The sequence below is a fragment of the Chiloscyllium plagiosum genome, chromosome 31 (assembly GCF_004010195.1).
Source record: "Chiloscyllium plagiosum isolate BGI_BamShark_2017 chromosome 31, ASM401019v2, whole genome shotgun sequence".
In the NCBI taxonomy this organism is placed as follows: Eukaryota; Metazoa; Chordata; class Chondrichthyes; order Orectolobiformes; family Hemiscylliidae; genus Chiloscyllium; species Chiloscyllium plagiosum.
In genome coordinates, this window is record NC_057740.1 from 32224710 (window position 1) to 32250420 (window position 25711).

Below are 25711 nucleotides of genomic sequence, written 5' to 3' on the forward strand. Positions count from 1 at the left end.
AGGCAATCCAATCCCAAAACAGAACAATCAAAAATTAAAAACTTACATTTGCCAATTTTTTAACATCAATCCTTTTACTCTCACCTTATTCTCCTGCAGCTGATATTGTATATTCAATGTGTCCATAGCTCTGACAAGGGACTGTACTGCAGTGATAATGTTCTGAAAGACCAACTTTGCAAATGCTTTCCTGTCTTCCTCTGAGTATCCAGACCCATGGATGATTCTCATCTGTTTGATGAATGTGCTCTTGCCACTTTCTCCAGTGCCTGGTTTAAAAGAGACAGTGAGGTACAAATTAGAATCCTCAACTGTGACAGATCACAGAAACCAGCCAGAAGCGGCTGGGAGGAGCAGTGCATTATTCTGTTGTATCATCCTGCACACAAATCTGCTACACAGTGAGTCCCTGGTTTCAGAGACAATCTGACGTTGGAAAGACATGGCCAGAAAAGGAGGAGTTTGTCGATGGAAAGCAAAGGGAATGGAAGTTCAGGGAAGTCCAGACCTTGGTGCATGTCTCTAGCCTGCTGTGTCCACTTGGAAAGGTACAATATTGTGTGAGGAGGCCAAAGCTATAGAGCTATAAGGGTATAATTATTAAGAAGCTGTCTGTCAGGGTGAGGATTGAGATATATGGCCCTTTATTTCTGCGATCCCGGATGACCAGCCCAGAATCAAAATCTTAGTGAAGGGTTTGTTGTGTTAGATTAGCATTCTTAAGGTCAAGTGTACAACACAAATTATGGCAAACTATGAAATGGAATCATTAATTGTGTGTAGGCACCAAAACAAAACACAATAAAAACTGCAGAATTGTCTAAAATACATGATGCAAAGTGACGAACCAATGTGATTCCATTTTTAAAAAATAGCTCATTGGCAGGTCAACTACAAGTGGATAATAAACCCCAGACTAGCCAACTGTGACCCATTTGGTTACACTTTTTTGCCTCTGAGTCCAGAGCATAAAATCCAAGCTGATGCTCCAAATATCAAAACTAGAAGTGAATTGGAAAAGGAAATGAGTGCAACTTTCAGTGTTTTGTGGGTAATATAGTGCACAATTGTAGAGCAGCAAAATATACTAATGACTGTCTCATGTTGAGGCAGCAGAACATATCACCTTCCTTCACAGCAAATACATGTGAAACATTTTAAAGAGATTTCTGATGCTGCTTTGGTCACTGCGAGGGTTCTTGTGGTGTAGTCATGGTGTCCATATATCTGACCTAGGAGTCCCAAATTCAAGCCCCACCTGCTCCAGAGGTGTCTAATAAGGATAACATTACCATTGTCAAACCAAACCTTTGGGCTGTTTTCTCATCAGAGAGAGATGACTGGTGATGGTTTAATCTGAGGGTCACTACGCTTCAAGCGAGGGGAGAGGTTGAGAAGGTCAGTCCTTCATGGTAACTTCAGTGGTGTGGGAATTGGACCACACTGTTAACATCACTCTTCGTCACAACCAGCTATCCAGCCATCTGAGTAATAACCTCTCTGAACAAGTAGATTGGAAAATATCTGCTTCTTTGGTTCTTTTCCTCCTTCACGTTCTAGGTACACAAAATGCCAAATGATCATTTCTGATCAACGTTCTAAAATTAACAAATGAGGTTAATTTATTTGAAATTGAACTTACCTACTGCATCCAATAGACATCGCTCATTGCATAAATATACAGGCTAATGAGATACATCACTAGCTAAAGTAAATACAATTGAACTGCACATAAGATTTGCATTATACCCTAAGGGCTAAAAATTGGATATGACCCATTTGTGAAAACGGGTTGCAATGCTTTCTTACCCTGCATCCAATCGAAGCAATGCAGGCAGCATTCAAGCACAGAGCTGTGCCCGTGATTGTGACAAGGCCCACCTTTTCAAGTGGGGTTGTACTCCAGCAGTGGCAGGAGTTGGGATGTTCCCTGAAAATGCTCCTTAAAGGGAAGAGGCTCAATGAGGCAGGTCACAGAGTGCTCCCAGGTTTCTGTAATCCAGTTGTGGAGGCCTTAATGGAAGCGAATAAAGATCGTGTTTCGTCAGGAGCCTGTAGGAAGGAATGGGAGCGGATACCCACAAAGTTCAATGTGAGGAGTCTGACGTCAAGGACATGTCCATAATGCCAGAAAAATTCAGTGACCTCACACAAGTAATTAAGGTCAACTGAATGCATTTTCAAACTCACTGTCCAACTCGCCACAACACCAACCTCACCCACTAAGTGATGCACCACATCTCCATTTGCACAGCATCTGGCTATTCAGACTCATGACTAGCTTGCCTATTCTCTTCACTCTCTGTAAGCCTCACCCTCCCATCTCACAGCTTCCATTTAAATCTAAGTCGGCCAAGAGCATCAGTAAAACACATTGTGAGTCACTCACTGACACTCTTCCCTCTCTTACTGGACAAGATGATACATAATAAATGGGAGCAGCTGAAGACTGGTGGTGTAGGCACGGCTGCATCTTCAGAACTGTTCTGCGGAAAAGGAATCTTACTAGACACAAAATATTAATTCTGTTTCTCTCTCCAAAGATGCTGCCAGACTTGCTGAGTTTCTCCAGCTTTCTATGTAGGTGTTTGTAATTTCTCAAGTTCTGCTTTCTCTTTTACACAATTCTAAGTCACCTTCTGCCTAAGTGGCTTAGAATTTAAAGCCACCAGTGGTTGTTTTGCATTATTATCAATCTTTGCTCATGTGGTATTTTTTTAGTCTTTGAATTTCTATGATGTGGAGGTGCCAGTGTTGGACTGGAGTGGACAAAGTTAAAAATCACACACCACCAGGTTACAATCCAACAGGTTTATTTGGAAGTATGAGCTTTCAGAGCACTGCTCCCTAATTAGATAACTAGTGGGACAGGATCATAAGACATAGAATTTCTAGCACAAGATCATAGTGTAGTGCAACTGATATGATATATTGAACAAACCTAGATTGCTGTTAAGTCATTCATCTTTTAGAATAGGTTGCAGGTTTTGAATCATTCATATGTAAATCACAGAACTTTTTCAGGTCACATTCCCAAGATAGCAAGGTTTTATAAAAAAAAATGACATCTTTGGGCGGCACGGTGGCATAGTGGTTAGCACTGCTGCCTCACAGCGCCTGAGACCTGGGTTCAATTCCCGCCTCAGGCGACTGACTGTGTGGAGTTTGCACATTCTCCCCGTGTCTGCATGGGTTTCCTCCGGGTACTCCGGTTTCCTCCCACAGTCCAAAGATGTGCAGGTCAGGTGAATTGGCCATGCTAAATTGCCCGTAGTGTTAGGTAAGAGGTAAATGTAGAGGTATGGGTGGTTTGCGCTTTGGAGGGTCGGTGTGGACTTGTTGGGCCGAAGGGCCTGTTTCCACACTGTAATGTAATGTAATGTAATCTAATCAACTCAGACAATGCATTAAAGGTGTGAGGTTAGAGTCTGTATGTATTCAAATCTTGAGTCAGACAGGTTCTATTTCCAAAGTAGGAGTTTATAAAGTGCCACATGGGATTGAAGAGGAAGCACAGGAGATTCACCAAGATGTTCCCTGGGATATAAAATCTCAGTTAGGAGGAGAGACCATATTGGCTGGGTTTGTTTTCCTTGGAGCAGAGGATGCTGAGAGTAGGGTGTGGCATGGGGAGTTGAGGGGGTTAGTGGGAATTGATTGAGGTATAGAAAATTCTAAGAGGCTTAGACAGGATAGCAATCTATTACCCATGATAGACATGTCTAAGACCAGAGGGCATAAGTTCAAAGGGATGAATAAGTAGTTTTGAGAAGATCTGAGAAAAATGCTGTTCACTCAGAGGGTAGTAGAGGCAGGTACTCTCACAACAGTTAAGAAACACCTGAATGAGCATTTAAAATATGGCAAAGTGAGCTCTGGACCAAGTGCAGGCAAATGGTACTGGTGTAGTTGGTGTTTGTACATCGACACAGACGTGGGTTCTGTGTTGTATAACTGTTTGAGTCTAATGCTGCCTGTCAAACTGTTCTAGTCTTCAGAATGGCCTTCAAACCTAATGGTGGAATCTCCCACTCTTCAGCAATGAGAACTTTGTTCTTTACAGCGCCACTTTTCCATTTGTTATAACTAATTCACTTTGTCACCAACCAGCAACGCTTTTAATTTTCTCTCAGAGTTTGCACTTCAGTGTGACATAACTCCATTCCAAGCGGCTGCTGACACCAGTTCTGTTACTGTAGAGTTACTAGTTATACGGAACTTTGGTTTATCATTTATTCCCCTTTCGTCTGCAACAATGGTTAACAAGATGCTGCAGCTGGAGTTTGAGGTTATTTAATTTAGACTAATTGCGATTTCACTGTACTTTCAATTTTTGTTGATTGTCGAAGATGTAGGTTTTCAAACTGGATGCTTATTATGTTACGTTAGCAAAATGTATTGTACCAATTTACACTTGCACGACAAAAGAGTCAAATAATGTCTCAAGGAAATGGAAGCAGGAATTTGCAGCATTTATTTCAGCTGCCAGGAAGTTCCACCAGTGCTCAAGGCTGATGTAAGGCCCCCAGTACACTTTGTGTTTTCAAACAAGTGCATGACAACAACAGAACCTGTTAAACTGCATTGTGTTCCCTCAAGTCATTAAAAGGAAGCAGGTAGCTGAGTGTGATACTAATGGAGTTAAAGACATTTACATGAAGCAATAACTTACTGGATTAGTGGTGCTTGAAGGGCACAGCAGTTCAGGCAGCATCCAAGGAGCAGGAAAATCGACGTTTCGGGCAAAAGCCCTTCATCAGGAATAAAGGCAGTGAGCCTGGAGCATGGAGAGATAAGCTAGGGGAGGGTAGGGGTGGGGAGAAAGTAGCATAGAGTACAATGGGTGAGTGGGGGAGGGGATGAAGATGACCCACCTTGGGTGACTGTCTGTGTGGAGTTTGCATGTTCTCCCTGTGTCTGTGTGGGTTTCCTCCCACAATCCAAAGATGTGCAGGGTAGGTGAATTGGCCATGCTAAATTGTCCATAGTGTTAGGTACATTAGTCAGTGGTAAATGTAAGAGAATAAGTCTGGGTGGGTTGCTCTTCGGAGGGTCGGTGTGGACTTGTTGGGCCGAAGGGCCTGTTTCCATACTGTAGGTAATCTAATCTAATCTTAAACCTTTCCCATCCATGTAACTAGCCAAATGTTTTTTAAAGTTGCTATTGTACCTGCCTCAACCACTTTCTCTGGCAGCTCATTCCATATGCACAACACTTTCTGTGTGAAGAAGTTGCCCTTCAGGTCTTTCTTAAATCTTTCTCATTTCACCTTAAACCTATACCCTCTAAGTTTTCAATTCCCCATCCCTGGGAAAAAGACTGTATGTGTTCATCCCACCTATGTCCTTCATGATTTTATGCACCTCAATATGGTCACTCCTTAGGCTGCTAGGTTCCAAGAAATAAAGCTCTCTCCTGACCAACTTTTCCCTACAACTCAGGCCGACTAGCCCTGGCAACATCCTCATAAATCTTCTTTGTGCTCTTTCAAATGCTCAGGCAGACACAGGAGCAGCAGGTGGGTTTGCCGAAGGCACTGGACAAGCTGGCTGAAAGGTCAGAGGATTTCACCACCACTGTACCATGAGGCCTTTGGCAGCTCACTGTCTAGTTGCCTTTGTGGACGTTTTGGCAGCTGCCATGGAGATTCAGGTTCAGCACTCTCAGGGACTGCTGGGAATGCAGACAGACTGCATCTCATCATTGCAGCCACTAGTGCTCAGCATTAACTAGGGAGCAACAAGAGATAAGGGGCCTTGATCCCACTCTAGGTGCCTTGGGGCATCTTTCTGTTGTCTGGAACCATAATTCTGGGATCCCGGTGTCCTCTGTCTAGGCAGCATGAGTAGGATGCCCAAACATGACCTATACAGGAAACCTGATGTGGAGGGATAATCTGCTGGACCTCAGTGGCCCCAGTGGAGGGAGGAGTTTCATTGCAGAAGCACAGAGCAGGATGACTTGGTGTTCTGACCTCCACCTCTGGACAGAGTATTGACCACTGCCCCTCTCTCATCTGCAAGGCATTCCTTGGAAAATGAATGTTTATGACTCTCCTGCACCTTCGCCACATTGTAGAACACAGAACAATACAGCATAGGAACAGGCCGTTTAGTGTAATACCTATGTAAGGATGTTGTGATGAGAGATGTCTTTCACCTGTACTCTGTGGGTGTCTCCTTAAAGTTATTTCAAAGGGCCTCACGTTGCACAAAAGTGGAGCCCTCCTCCCTCACAGAATGGAACACTTACACCTCCCACTCCGGGTGCGGTGGCAACCATTTCCAGCTCCATTTCCTTTGCAGGTTTGCGATTTGGACGGAAGCATATAGCAGTCACAATCAACCTCTCAGTCTAGGTGACTTCTCCAGATCTTCTGAATCCCTTCTTCCCTGTCCACTGTGTCAACTCTGTGTGCTTTCATCTTCCCCATGTTCCCACCCAAGCTATTTATTTAGCTGTTCATGTGTCCCACTTTACTCCCCCCAAGTTTCAGACAGACAGCATAGTTGTATTTTGTACCTTCATTGAAATCGTCCATGATGCCCCATCCCGCAGTACCACACCCCGCCCCCCCCCTATTATTGATTTACCCTCCTTTGCATATATTATCTCCTCTGCATCTCAGCATGCTGTCCACAATCCCTACAGTTAGGTTCCCCAGCTTCGCTACCACAGCAGTGGCCCCTCTAGACTTTTAGTAGACCAACCCCAATGACTGACCGGAGACCAACTTCCTGAATGACTTACAGATACAGTTCTGACTAATAAGTGACTAGACCCCCTGACTGAATTCTGTGCAGCTCTCTAACGTGACTCCCAAGGCTGGTTGAATTGAACATGGAGGATCACTCCCCAGGCTGTAGTGATATGGATCCCTGACATTAGATGTCCCAAGTGACCAAAGCCCTGGACTCATTTTGGAAGCTACTGTTCATTGACTATTCTGGGACCCCCTGGGACTTAATGCTGATTCCCTTGAACTGACTGAGGACTCCTCCCCTTAGACTTGGAGGCATGGCCGTTTGTTTGTAGCACAGATAGACAGAGTGGTTCAGAAGGTGTTTAGCACACTTGCCTTCAGTGCTCAGACTTTGAGTTTAGGAGTTGGGATGCAATGTTGAGATCGTACAGGACATTAGTGATGCCTGTTCTGGGAGTACTGTGTATAGTTCTGGTCGCCCTGATGTAGGAAGGATATTATTAAATTGGAGAGGGTATAGAAAAGATCTACCAGGATATTGACAAGAGGCTTTGAGTGATAAAGATAGACTAGATAGTCTGGGACTGCAATGTAGGGGGTTGACAGATGATCTTACAGAGGTTTATAAAATCATGAGGGGCATGGATAAGATGAATAGCAAGAGTTTTTTCCCTAGGGTGGGTGAGATCAAAACTAGAGGGTGTATTCTTAAGGTGAGAGGAGGAAGATTTAAAACTGACATAGGGGGTAATTTTTTTGACACAGAGCGTGGCTCATACATGGAATTAACTGCCAGAGAAAATGGTGGATGCAGGTACAGTTGCAACATTTAAAAGACATTTGGATAAGTTCATGAATGTTTGGAGGGATATGATCCAAATGCTGGTAAATGGGGCTAGTTCAGTTTGGGAAACCTGGTCAGTGTGGACTGGTTAGACTGAGGGGTTTGTTTCCATGGGGTAAAAACAATGACTGCAGGTGCTGGAAACCAGATTCTGGATTAGTGGTGCTGGAAGAGCACAGCAGTTCAGGCAGCATCCAAGGAGCTTCGAAATCGACATTTCGGGCAAAAGCCCTTCACTTTATTCCTGATGAAGGGCTTTTGCCCGAAACATCGATTTCGAAGCTCCTTGAATGCTGCCTGAACTGCTGTGCTCTTCCAGCACCACTAATCCAGAATCTGGTTTCCAGCATCTGCAGTCATTGTTTTTACCTCCAATTACTTACTGGCCCAGGCACGTGTTCCTTATCATTGTCTCTGACCCTTGCCACTTCCCTGCTGGGAAGTGCATATGAGCCTTGGGTAAGGGTAGGTTCCTGCTTCGCTGTATAACGTCCTCGCATCAAATTGCTACCTATTTCTAGTTTCACTGCCCATGCTCAGGCATGAAATGTGAAGTATCAGAGACCTCTTACAGAAACACACCTCGGTTTGAGTCAAAATCATTCAGAGGTGATAGAAAGAGGCAAAACAAATTATCTTTTTAGCAATTAGGCTTTTTATTACTTTGCAACCATTCTATGTTATTCTTGTATATGGGATTACATTGGTAGAGAACCAGGCCATTCAGTCGTTTATGATACATTCAGGCCTCCTGCCATCTTTCTTATCTAAAGCTACCACTGTGGCCCTCTGTTTCCTGCTTACCGTGTACTTTGTTTTTTATTCCTCTGTGGGATGTGGGTATTGCTAGCTGGGCCAGCATTTGTAGCCCATGCCTAGTTACCCTTAAGAAGATGGTGGTGAGCCGCCTTCTTGAACTGCTGCAGTCCATGTGCTATGGGTAGACTCACAATGGCAGTAGGGAAGGAATTTCAAGATTCTGACCCAGCAACAGTGGAGGAATTTGGTTAATTTCCTCTTAAATATAACTACGTTCATCACATTAACACTTCCTCTGGCACTGAGCCTGACCTTCCCACAACCTTCTGGACAATGTTTTTTTGAAACATCCCCTTGGATTTCTTGGTGACTGTTTAATGTGGATGGCCTCCTGACACGCTCTTAACCACATGCTGAAACATTCCCTCAGGGTGCACTCTTGTCGACATATTTTCATAATGTAAAAGATATGTCTTAGATCATTCCTCAGTATTTTTTCCTCAAGAGTAAAGTGACCCAGCCTGTCAATCCTTTCCTGATGCACATACCTGTATGCTTTTGGGGTCATCTTTCTGACTCTCCCTTGGACAATTTTCAGTGCCTCTCTTATTTTATAATATGACCAGAACTACATGCACTACTCTAAACTTAATCTAGCAAATGTTCAATATGGATTTAGCATAGCTACCATGCTTTTCAATTCTATTCATCTTGAAATGTAGGCTTGTTCTTGGTTTGACTTTCATCATGGTCTTGCTAACATATAATGCTACCTTCAGGATTGATGTATTTGCACTCCAAGGTTCTTCTGCTCCTCTACCTCACTAAGATCTGAACGTTCCAAATGATACATGAGCTCCCTATTCTTCCTATGAAATATATCACCTCACATTTAACTGTGCTGAACCTGATGTGGTAATTAATTGCCCATTGTTAATGTTCTCCAGCACTTTGTTGCATCTATCCACAATTTAGACTCTGACCAAATGTGGTGTTATCCATGAATATAGCATTTGCATTTTTGATTCCAAAGTCCAAATGATTAATATAACAACATAACAAAAGTAACAGTAATCCCAGGTCTGATTCTCCTTGGAGCAGCAGTTCCCACCTTCTGCCACTATGAATAACTCAGTTTATTCCATCTCTCTGATTGAAGCCAGCTAATAATCCATTCTGTGCATCTTCTTTCATCTTATTCATTAGTTGGTAGTGGGGACTTTATCAAAGGTCTTTTAAAAATCCAGATAACCGAAAGGTACTATTACCATTAGCTTGTTTCTCTATTCTTACCTCAAAAATTAATAAAATGAATAGTTAATATTAAAGTTAATCCATTATTAAAAATAATATTCAATAAACAAATAAACATAATCTAGCGAGGTTTTTTTGTTTTGAAATTCATTCTGTCTATTCATTATTGTATTTCTTATTTCTGGATGTTCTTTTATCCTTTTCTTTAGCATGGATTCTACAGTTCTTCCTACCACTGATGTTGGTCTGGTACAGTGATAGTGTAGCTACCTTTGAACCAGAGAGGCTAAGGTTCAAGTCCCACTTGCACCAGAGATGTGTTATGCCATCTGTAAACAGGTGGATTAGAAAATATCTATAAATCCTTCAATATTTTTATTATAGGAATGACACCTGTCATGTATTAGTGATCTGGTGCTACATCATTTGCTGATGAATTATTAACTATATGTTGTAATGTCACTGTTACTGCTTTGTTAGATTATTTTAAAACATGTGGTGGAGGCTGGTACAATTGCAACATTTAAGAGGCATTTGGATGGGTATATGAATAGGAAGGGTTTTCTCTTAGTTTCTCTTTGCCTTAGTTGTTTTCCTTTGCTTTTATTCTAATATCTTTGTATTCTCTCTTACCAAGCACTCCTTTGCTGTCTATGTAGCTAACCTATGTTTCTTTCCTAACACTCCATAGTTCCTTTGCAGTAATTATGCCAAGATTAATATCGGGGTAAACACAATGAGCAGATTCCAACCTCAATTGATCCTTGTTGAACACTACTTCCTGTATTTAGGGTGTAGGTTTGCTCGCTGAGCTGTAGGTTTGATATCCTATGGGTGAGTGTATAATTTTACACCACTGATCAGTGTACTGGTTTGCCAGCAGCATCTCTGCCCCTGGGCCTTTCCTCTGCCATCCAAATTTGGAGAGGAATGACTTCTGGCAGCACAGTTGCTCAGTGGTTACCACTGCTGCCTCATAGTGCCAGGACCCAGGTTCAATTCCAGCCTCCGGCAACTGCCCCCATGTCTGCCAGGGTTTCCTCCAGGTTCTCCGGTTTCCTCCCACAATCCAAACATGTGTAGGTTAGGTGAATTGGCCAGGCTAAAATTGCCCATAGTGTTCAGGGATTGTGTAGGTTAGGTGCATTAGGTAGGGTTAAATGTAGAGTAATTGGGTAGGGAAATGGATTTGGACAGGATACTCATTGGAGCATTGGTGTGGACTTGTCGGGCTGATTGGCCTGTTTCCACATGGTAGGGTTTTGATGAATTCTACCCAAACCAATTAAGATAATTAAAAGGCCAATTAATGGCAATGATCAGCAGTTATCAAGAACAGCTGAGTCACAAATGCTTGCCCTTCCTCCATTGCTACATTCGTGCCTGCGTGTCCTTCGAGAGACAGCAGTCAGTGTCCACCAACACCTTTGAAGCGTTCAGAAAAAGTTGGGTGTTGTGAGGTTGGACTGCATTATTTCTCCTTCTAACTCTATTCTAATGGAATACCGTCCCTCTCTTCCTATTCTCCTCTATTTGGATCATTGTTGCACTGCCCCTGGTGGTAAGTTAGAATCACAGAATCTCTACAGTTGTGGAAAGTTGGCCCATTGGGTCTGCACCAACCCTCTGAAGAGTATCCCACCCAGACCTCCACCATGTTCACCCCCACCCCCTTCACCATTTACCATGGCTAATCCACAAAATGTTCATATCCCTGGATACTACAAGGCAGTTTTTTAAAGTACTACCAATCCACCTAACAATCCATCTACTGCTGGATTGTACAGTATTGGTGGAGCAGGTGCCAGTCTTTCAGACAATACATCGGAAATGGGAGTAAAGTCGGAGTAAATATCTCATGACTCCTTTCTCAGAAAGAACCTACCCGCCCCATGCCCAATGAGATTCTACAAATACATTACAGGCAAAAGAGTAACTCGGGAGAAAATAGCGCTCCTGAAAGGTCACAAAGGTTGTCAATGTGTGGTACCCCAGGAGATGGATGAGATACTAAATGAGTATTTTTGACTCCGTATTTACTGTGGAGAAGGATATGGAAGCTATAGAACTTGGAGAAATAAAGAGTGATATCTTGAAACATGTATATATTACTAAAGAGTAGGAGCTGGATGTCTCAAGAAAAATAAAGGTAGGTAAATCCTCAGGATCTGATCAAATGTAACCCAGAACTTTGTGCGAAGCTATGGAAGTGTTTGCTGGGCCCCTTGCTGAGATACTTTTATCATTGATAGCCACAGGTGAGGTGCCGGAAGACTGGAGGGTGGCTAGCGTGGTGTCATTATTTAAGAAGGGTGGTTAATAAAAAGACAGGGATCTGCAGATCGGTGAGCCTGACATCAGTAATGGGTAAGTTGTTGGAGGCGATTCTGAAGAACAGGATTTACATGCATTTGGAGAGGCAAGGACTGATTAGGGATTGTCGATATGGCTTTGTGCATGGGAAATCGTGTCTTAATAAGTTAAGTTTCTTTGAAGAAGTGACAAAGAAGATGGATTAAGGTACAGCGATAGACATGTTCCAAACGGATTTTAGCAAGTCGTTTGACAAGGTTCTGCATGTTAGACTGGTTAGCCAATCATATGGAATCCAAGTAGACCTAGCCATTTGGATACAAAATTGACTTGAAGGTAGGAGACAGACGGTGGTGGTGGAGGGTTGTTTTTTGGACTGGAGGCCTATGATCAGCAGGGTGCTATAAGGGCCGTTGTTGGGTTCACTGCTTTTTGTCATTGATATAAATGATTTGGATGTGAATATAGGAGGAATAGTTTGTAAGTTTGCAGATGACACCAAAATTGCTGGTGTAGTGGTTAGTTAAAAAGGTTATCTCAGACTCCAAATGGACCTTGATCGGATGGACTGATGGGCCGAAAAGTGGCAGATGGAGTTTAATTTAGATAAATGTGAGGTGCTGCATTTTGGCAAAATGGAGTGGGAATTATATACTTAATAGTAGGACCCTAGGGAGCCTGGCTGAAACAAAGAGACTTTGGAATGAAGGTTCATAGTTCCTTGAAAGTGGAGTTGCAGGTAGACAGCATAAGAAAGCATTTGGTACACTTACATTTATTGGTCGGTGCACTGAGTATAGGTTGTTCTGCTATAACATGCATTTCACTATGACACAATTGGCAAACTGGAGACACTGTTTCTAAAGCATGAAATTTTCAACCATGTGTTGGTTATAATGTGATTCTGGCCCTATCAGTTTAAATAGTGCTGCTATTATACAATTTTCTTATGACACAGGATTGCACAAAAAAGGAACTACCGTGTTATAGCAGAACTGATTGTATAGGAGTTGGGATGTCATATTGCAGCTGTCCAGGACACTGGTTTGGCCAATTTTGAAATATTGTGTTCGATTCTGGTCTCCCTGCTATAAGATGTTACACTTGAAATTGTGCAGAAAGATTTAAATGGATGTGGCCAGAGTTGGAGGGTTTGAGCTGTAGGGAGAAGCTGAATAGATTGGGCCTACTTTCCCTGGAGGGTCAGAGGTTGAGGGGTGACCCTGTAGAGGTTTATAAAATCATGAGGGGCATGGACAGGGTGAATAGCCAAGGTCTTTTTCCCAGGGCGGGCAAATGGGACTAGATTAATTTCGGATATCGATCTGCATGAATGAATTGGACCAAAGGGTCTGTTTCCGTGCTGAACAACTCTATGACTCTAGTACTTCATTGACTGTAAAGCACTTTTGAAGAGACTGAAATCCGCTAAATAAATGCAAATTTGTATGTCTTCCTCCCTCTGTGTGACACCTTTATTCACAGCTGATTTAAGGATGATGTTACAATTACTCCTGTTTGCCATATCGGGATTGCATCTTGGATATGATTAGATTACTTACAGTGCGCAAACAGACCCTTCAACCCTTCCACACCAACCCTCCGAAGAGCAACTCACCCAGATCCATTCCCCTACATTTACCCCTTCACCTAACACTATGGGCAATTTTACCATGGCCAATTCACCTAACCTGCACATTTTTGAACTGTGGGAGGAAACCGGAGCACTCAGAGGAAGCCAACGCAGACACTGGGAGAATGTGCAAACTCCACACAGACAGTTGCCCAAGACAGGAATTGAACCCGGGTCTCTGGCGCTGTGAGGCAGCAGTGCTAACCACTGTGCCAGCGTGATAGGATATGAAGGGATCACCAATGGACAGAAATGGAAGGCCCTAGCCTTGAAGGCTAATTGTGCTCGAACATCCCCCCACATACAGAGTTTTTTTGCAACAGAAATGCAAAGTTATCTCAACTGCAAGGTGAAAATCTAAAATCTGAAGATTATGCCTTATGTTCCATTTTAAAATGCAGTAAAACTTTGACAAAATCCTCCCTCCCTTCTGAAAGAAAAAAAAGTTCAATGGACATTACTTAACTCTGATAAAATATGAAGCAGTGTTATTCATGAATAAGTGAATAAATGAAACTGTTTTAAATTCATGGAGAAAAAGAGATATTGCACCAATGTGCCTGATTCTCCACTTACCTAAAACTAGGAGTTTGAGTTCTCTCAGTTGCTTCTGTTTCAGCTGCTTTGTCTCCTTGTCAATTTGATTGCTGATAGTCAATGCAATTTTCTCATTCTCCGACAGACAACAGTAACAGCGGCCACAAAACAGATAATACAGACACGGAGCCATACTCTGGCGGAGATCCTCACTCTCACATTGAAACTAGCCAAAGGCCAAGAAACTTCAGTGAAACTCACTTAAAGCTAACTCAAACAACTGATCCACCAGTTAGAACGGGGTCAAATTTGGTCTGACTTGGTGTTCTTTAATCTAACATCAATCACAGTACATTTGTTCCTGAAGTAAATCCAACATTCAAATGACAAGAGCCAGCGAAATGGACAACCTCCTTTAAAATTTAATGTGCAGAAGCAAACCGCAAAAGTGCGATAGAATTTAAAGTGGTAAGAATCTGGGCCACGCCTACTCTGGGTCATATTTAATTTGTGGTTACATGAATGAGTGCTATCAGCTTATTTAAATTAGCACTGGCTGACCGTGCAATGTTGAGAAATTTATAGAGACCCATATGAACGTTAGGGTAGAGTAGAATTTACTGTAAAATTAACTTTGACTCATTTTATCGTGTTCATTTTTCACAATTTTACTTCTCTCAAGTATTTTAGACATGGTAACTTGATAGTTGAATTGGGAGAGAAACTAAACTATGTATTTGAAAGTATGGGTGAGGAAATTCAGAGCTGGTCAAAAATTTGATTTAAATGTTATCAGAATTTGCTGTCTGTCTCAATATTATGTTCTGCTTTGGCTGTATCTCACTCATTGTATTTTTCTGTCAGGATACCACAATCAAAGTATATAAAATCATCCCAGTACGTCATTGAATTCAGGTTCCTCCTGATTTTACACTATCAACAATGCAAGTGTACTTGAGGAAAAGTATGTTTGTGAGGAGGAGGAAGTAGTAGGAAGGTGAGGCAAGGGGGTGGGAAGGGGAAATGAGGTGATGAAGAGAAGGAAAGAAGAAGGAGAAAGGAGAGGGAAGGCAGGACAATGGGAAGGAGGAGGAAGGGGAGACAGAAGGTAGGTGCACCAGGTCATTGGATCCTGATGGACATCATCCTCAGATCTTAAAAAAGACGAGAGCGTGGTGCGGTGCTGGAAAAACACAGCAGGTCAGGTAGCATCTGAGGAGCAGGAGAATCAACGTTTCGGACATTTGCCCTTCATCAGGAACAATAAACACTGATTCTACCGCCTGAACTGCTGTGCTTTTCCAGCACCACACTCTTGACTCTGATCTCCAGCATCTGCAGTCCTCACATTCTCCTCTTAAAAGAGATGGCTAAGTTAGGAGATTGAATTTTACCAGAATCTAGAGAATTTTGCAATCAGACCGGAAAGTGGAAAATATAACTTGTCTATTCAAAAAGGGACAGGAGCACAAAACAGGGATCTAGATACTGATTTGATTGGCATCGGTCATGGGCAAGGTCAAAGAATGAATGACTAAGAAGGTTATAGCTGAACACTTAGAAACAAGTGTAAGGTAATCGTGATGCATCAACATGGATGTTTGAAAGGGAAATCAAGGTCAACCAATGTACTGGAGTCCTTTGAAGGAATAGTATATGGTGTAGTAATGAGGAGTCTAGATGATTTCCAAAAAGCATTTGAAAAGTTGCCACGTGAAACTTAATTGTAAAAATTGGAAGCATATGGTGAAGAGGGTTAATATACCAGCATGAATAAATTTGCATGAAATATATTGGCATGAAAAAAGGAGTAAGTCTGAGGATGGGGAGAATTCTAAAATTCATTAAAGGAGAACTAAGAAGTTAATAAAGAAAGAGAAAATAGAATATGAATGCAAAGTGGCAAAAAAATCTTAAACAGTGGTTGTAAAAGCTGCCGTGGGTATATAAAAAGGAAAAGGTTAGCAAAGACAAATATGGACCTACAAATTGGAAGATTGCAAATGTAACCTCACTGTTTAGGAAAGGCGGGAGTGGGAAATCAAGCTACCATATATCTGTTGGCCTGTAGAAGGAAGAATTCTCATGTCTGGTATAAAGAATGTGTTTCCTGGATATTTAGAAAAGAATTGTCTGATTGGACAGATAAGACACAATCTTATCGACAGGTGGAACAGGTTCAAGAATGGTTTATGTTTTTAATTTATATGTTACATATTCGTAACAATTATTTGAATCACAATTAATCATCAGAGAAACCATTTGATGTCCACCACACACATGGTAAAAAAAACTTCTATAGCTTCATAATACCCATTCAGGCTTAAAGCACTTCCAGTTTATTGTGGGCAGGTGGTTCTGTCAATAATAAAATGGTTTATAAGAGCAGGTATTTTCTGTAACTTACAATATACCAGTCAGTTTCTGTAAACTTCCTAAGCATCTAACAGGAAATATTTACATTGTTTTCTCATAGCAATAAATTAAGTTATGACATAGAGGGAGGTGCTATTTCTTAAAGATAATTATGACACAAATATTTATGGCTTTCTTTTTCAGGCTGACGAAACTGACAGTGAAAAATTAGTTGCATCCAGCACTCAAGATTTCAAAGAAGATACAGCACCTCTAAACTGAATGGACCATAGAGCAAGTTCGAAACACTCAGCAGCTCAGACAGTATCACTGAAGACTGAAACAAACACAATGAGCAGCTTTGGACCTTAAGGCTCTGACCCATGATCATACAGGGCTTGAGCCCCCGCTTACTATGAGTGAGACCATGTAGTGATCTTTTGGGATAGAAGGCAGATTAGAAGTACTGCCAACCAATCAAAGAACGAACTGTCCTGTATCCTTAGTAATCACACCAAATGAGGAATCGGTACTGAGACTGGTTGGGAACCTCCAATTGGGTGGCAGCTCTTGATGGGTGTTCGGCGCCCTTGATCCCAGGACAGTCTACCACTGCCCGGTTCAATGCCCGATTGGCCTTTAAAGCCAAACAGAGGTGGAGTGGGCTCTTGCTAGCTCTCCAACCTATGGGTGAAATCTCCATCATCACCATTAACAATGCACAATCATACCAATGTGTGTTTATTCAAAATTGTCAGAAACACAATAACCCAAGCAATCAGCAGTATCCTGTCTACATTCCCATCCTTCACAATCTTTCCACCTGTCATTCCTCCAAGCCAGTGAGTAGAAGGGTACAGACAGGGTGGATAGAGACAAGCTTTTTCACAGGGTGAAGGATTCAATAACGAGAGGTCACGCTTTCAAGGTGAGAGGTGGACAGTTTAAGGGGAATACATGCGGCAAGTACTTCACACAGCGGGTGGTGGGCGTTTGGAACGCGTTGCCAGCAGAGGTGGTAGAGGCAGGCATGGTAGATTTATTTAAGATGCGTCTTGACAGATGCATGAGTAGGTGGGGAGCAGAGGGATACAGATGCTTAGGAATTGACCGACAGGTTTAGACAATACATTTGGATCGGCTCAGGCTTGGAGGGCCGAAGGGCTTCTTCCTGGCTGTAAATTTTCTTTGTTCTTTGTTCTTTAATACACTACCTGAAGGGAACTTAAAGTTGTTAAACATCTTGTTAAGGGTCTAATTCACTTCAAATATGTTCAGCTTTTTATCTTGCTAAATGACAGCAAACTAGACATTGAGGAAACCAAAGTGGCTATGTGGCAAGTTTAGTTCACCACTTGTGCTGAAGGATCTCCAAATTGGACACTGAGCACCAACATCTAAGGGCACATTGCACTGTCATCAGCATACTTCAACAAAGATGTGCCAGCCTTGAAAAACCCAATCTCCAATCTACTGACAGTACACTTCTAACTTCTATGTTTCAGGACTGAACCTCGGGACTGCACTGGCAGCTATTATTGCAATGCTGCCACAAGGACTCTGCTGCTCAGAGTCATGCACCCAGTTCACGGCTGCATCTTCACTCACTGTTATAGTGCTCACTCACTCGGAGCCTACCTGGATGCTTCCAGCATCCCTGCCTTGCAACTCCTCGCCTTACCCCCTTCAGCCAGAGAACTGAAGCTCGTATCACCTCAGTCCTGCTTTGCCAAAGCACAAGGGAATTAAACAATCCGTGGGAATGCAAAAAGTGTAGATATCTGTGGGGTGATACCTTTCAGTTTCAGAAGTGAGACACACTTACTTTATATCAAAGTGAAGGAGCTGAGTTTGTGTCAATGCCCTTTAATGGAAGCATTTTAGGCTGCTCTCTGAATGAGTGAAATAACAGGCACCATAGGAAGAGATTTAGACATGGATTGGGCTAGAGAAGGAGACAGGGACATGTTATTGTGCCATTGGTACAGGGGAGATAAGCTTCCAAATTGCTTCCTGTCCAAGATCGAGGCTCCAATTTACCATATTGACTGTTCAAATAGGATGTCACATTTCAAACATTATTGCACTGACTAAATTTCAAAAGTACTGAAATAAAAGCAAAATATCCAGGTGCTGGCAAGGTGGATTAGGATTTAGAATTTGCCTTTATTGTCACATATACTCAATGAGAACAGTGAAAAGTTTATACGTCACCATTTATAGCACCTTAGAAATTAGAGAAGTAAAATATCCAGCTTTGCAGAAATATAAGTTCAGATCCAGGGTGTTCCAACCCAGACCACACTGGTGCCTAGCCTCCATACTGTGCCAGGCTCCAGCTTGAGGATCATGAGGTTGGGAGATCACTTCAGACCGCCAGGCTAGGGCGAGGAGGCCACACTGGGCCAAGAGGACACCACGCTGGGAGGTCGCTGCACCAGGTAGGGAGGTCCCTGTGCCAGGTGAGCAGGCCATTACACGAGGTGGGGAGGCCCCTGTGCCAGGTGGGGAGACCTCTGTGCCAGGTGGGGAGGTCATTACACCAGGTGGGGAGGCCCCTGTGCCAGGTAGGGAGGCGTCTGTGCCAGGTGAGGAAGCCATTACACGAGGTGGGGAGGCCCCTGTGCCAGATGGGGAGGTGATTACACCAGGTGGGGAGGTCATTACACTAGGTGGGGAGGCCCCTGCGCCAGATACGGAGGTCATTACACTAGGTGGGGAGACACCCTGTGCCAGGTGGGGAGGTCATTACACCAGGTGGGGAGGCCCCTGTGCGGGTGGGGAGGCCCCAGTGCCAGGTGGGAAGGACCCTGTGCCAGGTAGGGAGGCTTCTGTGCCAGGTGAGGAAGCCATTACACGAGGTGGGGAGGCCCCTGTGCCAGGCGGGGAGGCCTCTGTGCCAGGTGGGGAGGTCATTACACTAGGTGGGGAGGCCCCTGTGCCAGATGCGGAGGTCATTACACTAGGTGGGGAGGACCCTGTGCTAGGTGGTGAGGACCCTGTGCCAGGTGGGGAGGATCCTGTGCGGGTGGGGAGACACCCTGTGCCAGGTGGGGAGGTCATTACACCAGGTGGGGAGGCCATTACACCAGGTGGGAAGGTCCCTGTGCGGGTGGGGAGGCCCCTGTGCCAGGTTGGGAGGTCATTACAACAGATGGGGAGGCCTCTGTGCCAGGTGAGGAGGCCTTTGACCAAGTGGAGAGGCTGCCACACCAGGTGGGGAGGCCCCTGAGCCAGGTGAGGAGGTCACTACACTGGGAGATCGCAAGCAAGGCCGTTGTGCCAGGCTGGAGAAACTCAGCATACCTGGTAACTCCTGTAGAGAGACAGACAGAATTAATGTTTCACGTTCAATAGGTCTTTCTTTATCCGAAGGTGATATGGCCAGACCTGCTGAGATTCTCCAGCATTTTCATGTTTTGCTTCAAAAGCACCTCACGGGCTGTCTTTCTTGTTCTGTAAGAGCTTGATGCTGATTCTGGATGAAAAAAGCAGCAAAAGCGCCTTTCCACCTACTGCCTCCCTCCAGGATCCTGGACAGTGTGTGTAACACAATAGGACTATTCTTCTTGAAACAGCCAAATCTGCAGCTGTCTGTTACTGTCCTGTGTAAATGAACTTCATAAAAGCTACTCATCATGTGCAAACATAATTGGTGACTTTTTAAATCACCCTGACTTGATACAGAGGGTCAAGGTTAGAGTGGCAGTACGATGGCGCAGTGGTTAGCACTATAGCCTCACAGCATCAGGGATCCAGGTTTGATACTAGCCTCAGGTGACTGTCTGTGTGGAGTTTGCTCATTCTCCCTATGTCTGCGTGGGTTTCCTCTGGGTGCTCTGGTTTACTCTCAAAGACCAAAGATGTGCAGGTCAGGTGAATTGGCCATTCTAAATTGCCAATAGTGTTGGCTGCATTAGTCAGAGGGAAATGGGTCTGGGTGGGTTATTCTTCAGAGGTTCAGTGTGGACTTGTTGGGCCAAAGGGCCTGTTTCCACACTGTAGGAAATCTAATCTAGGAAAAAAAAGCACAGTAGGTCAGGCAGCATCCGAGGAGGAGGGAAATTGCCATTTCGGGCAGGAGCCCTTCATCAGGAATACCTTGATACAGAGGGTGATAGATGCCTGGCAGAGGTAGTAGAAGCAGGCACGGTAGATTCATTTAAGATACACCTGGACAGATGCATGAGTAGGTGAGGAGCAAAGGGATACAGATGCTTAGGAATTGGGCGACAGGTTTAGAGAGTAGATTTGGATCGGCTCAGGTTTGGAAGGACGAAGGGCCTGTTCCTGGGCTGTAAATTTTCTTTGTTCTTTGTTCTCTTTGAAACTGTGCAATCAATATTTAATAAGGAACAGGTTATCGACAGCCACAAAAAAAAATTCTGGGAGCATTGGTCCAGTGAAGAAGAGATGAAACCATTTCATGATACTGCAATTAATCCCAGATTTGTTAGATGCATTTCTATCAGTTCCATATCTATTTAAAATATCACTATGATCCATTTAAAAACCTCAGAGCGAGGTAACCTCCAAAGGGGTGATGCACTCACTTAAGGTTTCACTCTAGTTGCACTTGCATTCTATCTGATAGTTTACGACAATTTCTGATGCAAAGAAACACAGAAGGCAGGTTAGTTAGGCAATGAGAGGTCTTTGGCCACATATCATGTTTACGTAATTACAATATGAGTTTATATCCGAGATCACAAACCCTTTGACTGTTCAACTCCTGTTGCATCTGCACCGCAAAGAAAACAACACCTTGCTCTGAATCAACAGCAAAGGTGACCACAGGAACTGTAACTTGAATTTATATAACCCCTTTACAGTTGTGTCTCATCCAAATGCACTTCACAGGAGGGTTATCAAACAAAATTTCATGCTGAGCAATGTAAAGGGAAACTGGAGCTGATGACCAAAAGCTTGGTCACGGTGCATCTTAAAAAATAACAGAGGGATAGAGAGACGGAGAAGTTTAGGGTCAGAATCCCAGAATTTAAGACCTTGCCAGACAAAGACATAGTGGAGCAATTAAAGTGAGGGATGAGCAAGAGGCCAAAATTGCAGAAACGCAGAGATGGTACTGTAAGGCTGAAGGAAGTTTTGAGGGTTTGGAGGGGAGGCTACAGAAGGATTTGAGCATCGGGATAAGAATTCTAAATCATGATTTTGCTTCACCAGATGTCATTGTCAGTCAGGGGGCTCAGGGAAGATGGACAAATGAGATTTAGTGCAAGTTAGAAGATGCTTCTCTGTTGCAAGCCTTGGAATTAACAAAAGGTAACAGTGAAGTTTGTCAGACCATTCTGATCACCCAGACTATGGAATATGTGGAATGCCCACTGAAAGTCACAAGAGCCATAGACGTTTACAGTATGGAAGCAGGCCCATCGGCCAACTTGCCCACGCCACACAATTTTCACAATTAGTCCCATTTGCCTGCATTTGGTCCATATCCTTACAGACCTATCCCATCCATGTACCCGTCAAAATATTTCTTAAATGACAAAATTGCACTTGCTTTCACAACTATCTCTGGCAGCCCATTCCAGACAGTCACCAGCCTCTGTGTGAAAAAAATTGCCCCTCTGGACCATTTTGTATCTCTCCCCTCTCACCATAAACCTAGTTTTAAACTCCCCTACTGTAGGAAAAGGCTTTTGGCTATCTGCCTTATCTACGTCTCATGATCTTATAGCCTTCTATAAGATCACCCCTCAGGTTCCTATACTCCAAGGAAAAAAGTCCCAACCTGTCTAAGGTCTCATTACAATATAAATAAAAACATGGGCAAAGTCTTTTACTCCACCATTACTACTGTTATTTTCATATAGTAACATTGAATATCATAAATTTGTGTAGTTCCACCCTGACATTGTAAGCTCATTTGAGCAAAACATTTCTTCTTCTTCCAGGCAAGTCTCTTCTGCTGTTGTGAAAAAATAATTACACGTGTTCAATGTTAGTTAATGGCTTGATACTCCCAGGATAAAAGTTTCACATCATCTCACTTACAGCTCTTAAAATTCACGTTGTATCATTGCACAAGTAAATCAGCTACAGGAATTTTTTAAATGTTTGCAATTTTAGTGGTCAGTGGAGAATTTTGTGAATGTGTGCCTTTCATGCTTATCGGCAAAGTGTCAGATTACAGCCCACAATGTTCCCTCATGTACATTGCACTATATCTGTATTTGCCTGATCTGCACAAAAAGCAAAGACTTCCAAACCATTCTGTTTTTCTGTATGTTATGGGCGTACAGTCTTTTACCTCACACCTACGACATCTTTGTGTATGCAGTCAGGGGATCCTCAACGGTTTAAACAAACCACTACAAAAGTCTCACAAATCACGCTACCACCTGTCTAATCAATGACATCAAAGGAAGGGAAAAATGTCACTGAGAAGTTGATTTTCTAGGTTTGCTCCATAAACTGGTTGAGCAGGATGTGTGAGGACTTGAACCTGAGCTTCATTCTTGAACCTCTTGTTGGAATCTGTATGTGTTGGCATAGTTTCCTTATTTCTTCACAGTGACCTACATAAGGTGTGTCATTCACCAGGTGTGTCACTACAATCCATGTTATGCATTCAGTTGCGCTGAGGTATGCTCCATTTGTTTTCATTTAATACATTTTTCAAACATTTGTAATAATTTTTTTATGTTTTGTAAAACAGGAAAGCCAATGTTGAAAGGAATAAGATGGAAGATGAAATAAATGAAAGGGAACAGTTGCATTTGGATTTTTTAAAAAGTAAAGAACTTGCACTTGTATAGCGCCTTTCACCATGTTGCTCAACACATTACAGTCAATGATGTACTTGAGAAATGTGATCAGTGTTGCAATATGGGAAAACACAGGCAACAACCTGCACTCAGCAAGATTCCACAATGAGTGATGTTGATGTGACGTTTGTAAATGGTAGAGAACATCATTGCTCTCCCTTCAATCATGACAAGGGATCTGATGCAATCAGACTCTAGGTTGAACTAGGGAGCCACGTTTAATATCTCATTGGAAGAACGGTACTTCCTTCAGTCCAGCATTCCCTCAGGATCGCTTCCTGGCTCAGTGATTCCACATGAAAAACCTGCAGTGTTATACAGGCTTGACAGAAGCAAGTTGCATATCTTTGAAACTTTGCAAAGAAATGTGCTTCAGTCAGCAACACAAGGAAGGAGATGGGAGCAGGAAGAAAAATTCTTGTACTTCTTGTGTCACCTCCATGCTGATTTCAATCTATGTGAACCTTCATTGTACACCATTCATTGTGTGATGAATTCGTACTGAAAAGAGTTATCATTTTGAAATAAATTACTTTTACTTGCTTCCAAGAAGTTTCACTTGTTACTGCAGATTTTAATGTTTTGTTTCTGTAAATTTCAATCAGGATTATTCAGTGGAAAATCAAAACTATTTCAGATACCAGGTATTGGAATGAAGCACTTCCAGGTTAGTTACAAGAGTCAACATCTGTGCAACAATAGCTTCAACTTCAGATGATTGCCCTCTACTGTAGCATTGTGACAGTTTTCCAAATCATCTTGAGCTTTGTTTTAGTAATCCAACCCAAAGTTTCTTGGGGAAGGAGGGGGACGTTATTTTGCAAGGATATTCTTGTTCCTCTGCTATAAGTTCAGTGGAAGTCTAACTCTTTGCCAAAGTCTAAATTGTCACGCGATTAAGCTGCTTGGTAACACATTTAGGGTCCCAATGTAACACACTCTAATGTCAAGCGTATTGGCAATGGCTCCTTGATGCACAGAGAAATCCTTTTGACACTATTTACACTATTCAGATGTGATTTTAACTGAACCCAGCGAGGTAGAGGCAGAGGGGGGTGGGTTTGCAACAGCTGCCTTACACTCCGTCCATCTTCACCTTCCACTGATACAAAAACACAAAAATGCTGGAGAGACTCAGTAGGTCTGGTAGCCTCTGGAAAGAGAAGACCAGAAATACATTATGTTTCGAATCCAGTGACCCATAACAGAATTCTGACAGATGTTGCCAGACCTACTGAGTCTCTCCAGCATTTTCTGTTTTTGTTTTAGTTTCCCAGCGTTTCTTTGCGTTATGTCATTTTTCCATTGACTTTGTTACAATGTTCATTCAGGGTGTATAGCAGGTGCCTGATCTGAACTCATCCCATTCCCCTTGGGTGTCTTTGGTACCTGAGCTGGATTTTTGGAGATTATTACTGTGAGGAGAATGGCTGTATGACTGTGAATTTCAGGTAGACATGGTCAGCTGTGGATCATACCCACTAGCAGAGAAATGAACATAATTGTTGAAAAGAGTCTCATTCCACTATGGAGGTGTTTATTAGAATCACAGAATCTTTTCAGTGTGGAAGCAGACCATTTGGTCCATCAAGTACACACCAACCCTCTGAAGAGCATCCCAGCCAGGCCCACCCCAACCCAGTAACCCTGTTAATCCCATGGCAACCCACCTCACCTACACATCCCTGGACACTATGGGTAATTTAGCATGGCCAATCCACCTAATGTGCACACCTTTGAAATGTGGGAGGAAACCAGAGCACCTGGACAAGACCCACATAGATACAGGGAGAATGTGCAAACTCCACACCGTCAGCCAAGATGGGGATTGAACCTGGGTCCCTGCTGCTGTGAGGCTGCAGTGCTAATCACTGAGCCACTGTGCTGTTGAATGTGTTCTTGATGACTGACCTTGAAGTAACTCTATTTATTGTGGAGTGGTATGAGTGAGACAGTATCTGGCATAAGTAAGAAGAACTATTTAGATTTCTGAAGTAAGAATGACAGCTATTTACTATTTTGAATACATTAAACAAAATATTTCAAAGAACTGCAGATGCTGGAAATCAGAAACAAAATCAGAATTTGCTGGAAAAACTCAGCAGGTCTGGCAGCAACTGTGCAGAGAAAGCAAAACATTTCAGCTCCCTATCTAATTAGACGATGAACACCCCACTGACAGTGAAGTGAACATCTGAGGCACTGTGTATTTTAGATGTTTCTGGTGACAAGCTGGATCCCACAGGGTTCAGTGTTGGGCCGCAGCTGTTCACGTTATATATTAATGATCTGGATGAAGGGACTGGGGCCATTCTAGCGAAGTTTGCCGATGATACGAAGATAGGTGGACAGGCAGGTAGTACTGAGGAAGTGGGGAGGCTGCAGAAGGATCTAAACAGTTTGGGAGAGTGGTCCAGGAAATAGCTGATGAAGTTCAATGTGAGCAAATGTGAGGTCTTGCACTTTGGAAAAAAGAATACAAGCATGGACTACTTTCTAAACGGTGAGAAAATTCATAAAG

The 25711-nt window shown here is 43.0% G+C and overlaps 1 protein-coding gene across 1 annotated transcript in view; it reads right to left on the reverse strand.

The window, feature by feature from the left end:
- LOC122565384 (guanine nucleotide-binding protein subunit alpha-11-like) overlaps positions 1-14476 on the reverse strand; it is a 34394-nt gene extending 19918 nt beyond the window's left edge. The window contains exons 1-2 of the mRNA XM_043721312.1: positions 14084-14476; positions 85-269 (exon numbers count right to left, since the gene is read on the reverse strand). Of these exons, the coding sequence (XP_043577247.1) occupies positions 85-269; positions 14084-14237 (339 nt within the window). The 5' untranslated portion in view covers positions 14238-14476. The remainder of the gene's footprint in view (positions 1-84; positions 270-14083) is intronic.
- Positions 14477-25711: the final 11235 nt, after the last annotated feature.